Raw genomic sequence first — 4705 nt, 5'->3', positions numbered from 1 at the left:
AAAGGTGTGTGGCGTCTAAGATTCCCTTTGCTGATGAGGTCTGGTCCTGATTTATCAGGGAGGGAAAATGTTTCTCATTTAGGGCCTGTCTGGATGCTTTACCAGGTATGTGTATCCCAGGAGGAAGAAAATGCACAAGTAAAATGATGGATATAAAGTCCAGAATAGCATGGAAGTTTCTCAGATCAAAGAAGTTGGGGGAGGGGATTGTTGAGTCTTCCCCTTTAGAATGTTAAAGAAATGGAAAGCCTGGGTGGATCAGTCAGTTAAGCTGCTGCCTTCAGCTCAGATCATAATCCCAGGGTCTTGGGATTGAGTGCCCCATTGGGCTCCTAGCTCAGCAGTAGTATGCTTCTCTCTCTGCCTCTGCCTGCCACTCTGCCTGCTTGTGTGCACTCTCTCTCTCTGACCAAAAAACAAATAAAATATTTTTTTAAAAAAAGAATGTGAAAAAGATGCTCTATGTAGAATACACTAGAGGTTTGTCTGGGTGGCTCAGTCAGTTTTGCACTGGACTGTTGATTTCAGTTCAGGTCATGATCTCCAGATCCTAGAATGAGACCTGCTTCTAGTTTCCTGCTCAGTGGGGAGTCTCTTTGAGATTCTTTCCCTCTACGTCTGGCCCTTCCCTCCTCCTTCCAAAATATAAATATTTAAATAAAAATACATTTAAATAAAAAAATACAGTAGGTATTACAGCACATGGAAACTGTGGTGTCTAAATGTGGTATCTCTGAGAGTCATATGGGGACCCCAAATGTGGGCCCACGATTGGGGGGAAGCCAGTCAAGTGGGCACTGAGAAGAATTCACCTGAGGCAGAACAAAGGTATTAGAAGTTTACTGAATACACTGCAAGAGAGCAGCAGGCAGGATAACAGAGGAGAGGCTGTCTGTAAGGAGACAGTGGTGGGGGCTGTGTTTAAAGGGGGAAGGTGAGGGTTCTGGGAGCTTATCCAATTTTCCCTTTTCTGGTCACTGTACCCCATCTTCAGTAGCCCAGTGGTTGCGCAGGGCCCATGGTTACTTTGAGGTGGGTCCCCTGATGGGCCTGTCTATATTCAGCCATAGGGGCGCTGGGGCCCTTTCTCCATTCCTTTGATCAAGTCTGCTTGCCTAAAAGCAGCCTCAATAGAAACTATAGGTGATTTAACATCGTTTATATCCACTGTATCTTCATAATTAGATTTCTATTCTAAATTACTGTTCTCAGACCACAAGAAAACACCAATGATAGCGTGTCCTTTGGTGTGCCTTGGGCACTGAGATCAATTTGTTGGCATACACCTAATGTTAACTGCTTTTATTGGCTTCCTGCTCTTTTCCAGATTCCTACTCTATAGTGTTCATATTCCCCGTCTTACATTTGTACAGACCTTAGGTGTACAGAGCGATCTGCAGAAACCATCACATTTCAGATGGAGACTTCTTTCTCCTGAGTTTCTTTTGCTTGGAGTCTTTCTTTCTTTTAACTCTACCCTTATATTTTATCAAAACAGCAAAACATGAATTAACCCAGCTGTTGACTTGAATTACAAAAATAACATGATTCAACATGAAAATAAGAAACTTCCTACAAATCTCTAACAGTAGTAAATTCCAATGTATAATGTATATAGGAGTCCTACAGAGCAACAAACTCATGTGAAACAATATTTTAATACCTTTAAAATCCAGATTTTTCTTAAATCATTCATGAAAAAGCATCTCAAGTCAGAATTAAGCCCTCAGTCAAGCATTAGGAAGCTACATTACAGCTATTTAATGTACAAAGAGCCCTCTTTCCCCAGTCACTCCCATCTAATGTCTATTTCCAGAATCATACAGACTTAAGCTTCTCTCCACCCCATGCCACCATATCTTCAGACCCTGAAAACTGAATTTGTTGAACACCAGAAATATGACATTGCATAAACATAATATTTTGTTGTTGACCCTCTGTAAGTTCTTCACTTCGTCCATCTGTAGCTCTGAGTCTTCCACCAACTCCTTTCTCTCCTTTCATAGCCTCTCTGAATTTCTGAAAGGATAATTTTAGAAGTTCAACAGAACCACCACAACCTGAGGTCAGCATGGCAAAGAGAATTTCTTCTCGCTTGATTGTCCTCCGTTTCTCTTGATGGCATCTTTCCTTTGCTTCAGATGTTACAAAGCTGATGAGCTCACTTACTCATTCTTGAAAACAGTCCTTGGCATTTTACAACCTTTCCCATTTGAGGTATGACATTTTTCATTATCCTTGCTACATTTGCAGTTGGAAGATAGATATCGCGTTCTCTGAAACTGTGTTTTGAACTATTTGTGTCTTCATGATCATTCACGCTGTGCTCAGTGTCATCATGAGACTGAATCACATAGTGGCTTCTTCCCATGTAGTGTGCAGCCATGCCTAGTAGAGAAGCATCTGTCGTAGCGCTATCGCCACTGGTTGTCATGAAATACTGTGAGAACCGTGTTGTCAGTGGTGTTCAGAAACACCTTTCTAAAAAGTAGTCTGATCTTTGCCCAACTTCAAGCTTTGAGGCAAGTCCAGGGACCACAAGCCGCCAGAAGGCTGCATGTTTTACATGTAAGCCAGACTGCGGGAAGACCAAATCCACTCCTCCCTCCCGGGTACCTCCGTTCCTACCCAGGCAGGTTTTCAGGCTGGCCCTAGCCCCACCGTCCCCGTGGGCTGACTGTCAGGCCCATCGTGGCACGCATCACCCTACGCCTTGACCCAGGCCCCAGGCCAGCGCCCAACACCTGCTAGGCATCTACCCACCCAGGGCACTGGGGCAAAGATGTCCGGCCTTGCCATGCCCCTGCTAGCTATCGGGAGCCCCCACACCCCCTCCCTGATTCTGCACCAGCCTTGCTAACGGCCCAGGGTCGGGAATGGGGTCCAGGCCAGTGTCTCCCACCCAGCTCACTGCACAAAATGGAGCCAGCTGGGATGCTATTGAGAGGAGGTCTGACGGTGACCTCGGGAGCCCCCTCCTCAGCCTTGGGCCAGGAGCTCCTCTGAGTAAGAGGCAGCCTTACCTGCCTCCAGCAGCACAAAACTGCTCGCAGCTGGAGCAACCTGCCCCCATTCTTGCCCCAGCCGAGGGTGGGGGTGGGAGGGAGACAGTTATAGGAGGAAGGCCAGTGGCACTGGCCATTGGCAGCGTTGGGGACAGGCAGGATATTTTTTTCTTTCTTTCTTTCTTTTTTAAAGATTATATGTGCTGGGGCGCCTTGGTAGCTCTCTGGGTTAAGCATCTACCATTGGCTCAGGTCAGGATTCCACAGTCCTGGGATGGAGCCCTGCATCTGGCTCTAGATAGCAGGGAGTGTTCTGCCTCTCCCTCTCCCTCTCCCCCTGCTTGTGTTCCCTCTCTTGCTGTCTCTCCCTCTGTCAGTAATAATAACATAACTTTAAAAAGATGACATTTATTATTTGCTAAAGATAGCAAATGAGCAGTGGTGGAGGGTGACCACAGAGTCAGATCCAGGGCTCAATCCCAGAACCCTGGGATCACAATTTGACCTGAAGGCGTACAGTTAACTGAGCCACCCAGATGCACCTTTCTTGTATTCTCTGAGGAAAAGAACACAATCAAAGAAGTGCAGATAAAATTAAATTTCCTTTTACTTGCAGCCCATTGCTAAACTCTTGAGACAGGCACAGTGAGACATTCCTCAAGGAGTTCACAATGGTGGCAATGTTGTTTCGTTGGAGGTAAAAAGTAACATTAGCTTGACATTAGCCAGACCTCTAGGATCCTGTAAGTCCTCTTTAACATAGGATAATCCCTTTGAAAACTGTCTTTATCTCTACCCCCTAAATATATGTTGGCAGTCATCCCCCAAGCATGAGCCCACTGATAGATATCTGAAGGGTCCATGACTAAGATTTTACAAGATAGTCATATGTGACCTCATCATGACAGTACCTTCAAGGTCCTGGAAATCTTGCGTCCAAATTCATTAGAGACTTATGTTGTTCCCTCAACCCCCTCCCCCACTGAACGTTCATCATCAGTCACTGCTCACAAACCCAGTATAGCTCTTTCTACCCACAGGTCCTGTTGCCATATTTAATAATACCACTTTTTTGCACCAAAGACATCTCAACGATTTCTTCATCATTCACTCCTGAACCCCAACATTTCACATCAAAAAAAAAATCTCAAGAATTCTTTCTTGACCATTGGCTCCTGTCCCACATCCCTGTTTGCACTGAACAGGGAAAGCTCTCACCTTTGTGTAGTTGATATATTTGACTTCTGGGGGTGGAGGTTCTTAGGCAATCAGCCCTCTGTCCCATTGGTTTTTCTATTCTCCACAATAATGTCATGGACATATACTACTACTACTACTACTACTACTACTACTACTACTACTACTTCTTCTTCTTCTTCTTCTTCTTCTTCTTCTTCTTCTTCTTCTTCTCCTTCTCCTTCTCCTTCTCCTCCTCCTTCTCTTCCTCCTCCTCCTTCTCCTCCTCCTCCTCCTTCTTAAATAACAAGTTGTTGTTGTTGTTGTTGTTTTAAGATTTATTTGATGGAGAGAGAGAGAGAGAGATCACAAGTAGGCAGAGAGGCAGGCAGAAAGAGAGAGAGAAGCAGGCTCCCCGCTGAGCAGAGAGCCTGATGTGGTGCTGGATCCCAGGACGCTGAGATAATGACTTTACTGGTTTAAGCTAGAGGCTTAACCCACTGAGCCACCCAGGCACCCCTGGA

At 45.3% G+C, this 4705-nt stretch overlaps 1 protein-coding gene across 1 annotated transcript; it reads right to left on the bottom strand.

The window, feature by feature from the left end:
* Positions 1-1818: 1818 nt before the first annotated feature.
* On the bottom strand, positions 1819-2451 carry LOC101671542 (nuclear transcription factor Y subunit beta-like). Its single transcript, XM_045077273.1, is given in 2 exon segments — positions 1819-2194; positions 2196-2451. Coding segments are annotated over 2 exon segments (615 nt in total). The 5' UTR covers positions 2435-2451.
* Positions 2452-4705: the final 2254 nt, after the last annotated feature.

This window comes from Mustela putorius, unplaced genomic scaffold (genome assembly GCF_011764305.1).
Source record: "Mustela putorius furo isolate JIRA1106 unplaced genomic scaffold, ASM1176430v1.1 tig00000196_pilon_pilon_pilon, whole genome shotgun sequence".
In the NCBI taxonomy this organism is placed as follows: domain Eukaryota; kingdom Metazoa; phylum Chordata; class Mammalia; order Carnivora; family Mustelidae; genus Mustela; species Mustela putorius.
This window is presented reverse-complemented; position numbering and strand designations above follow the sequence as displayed.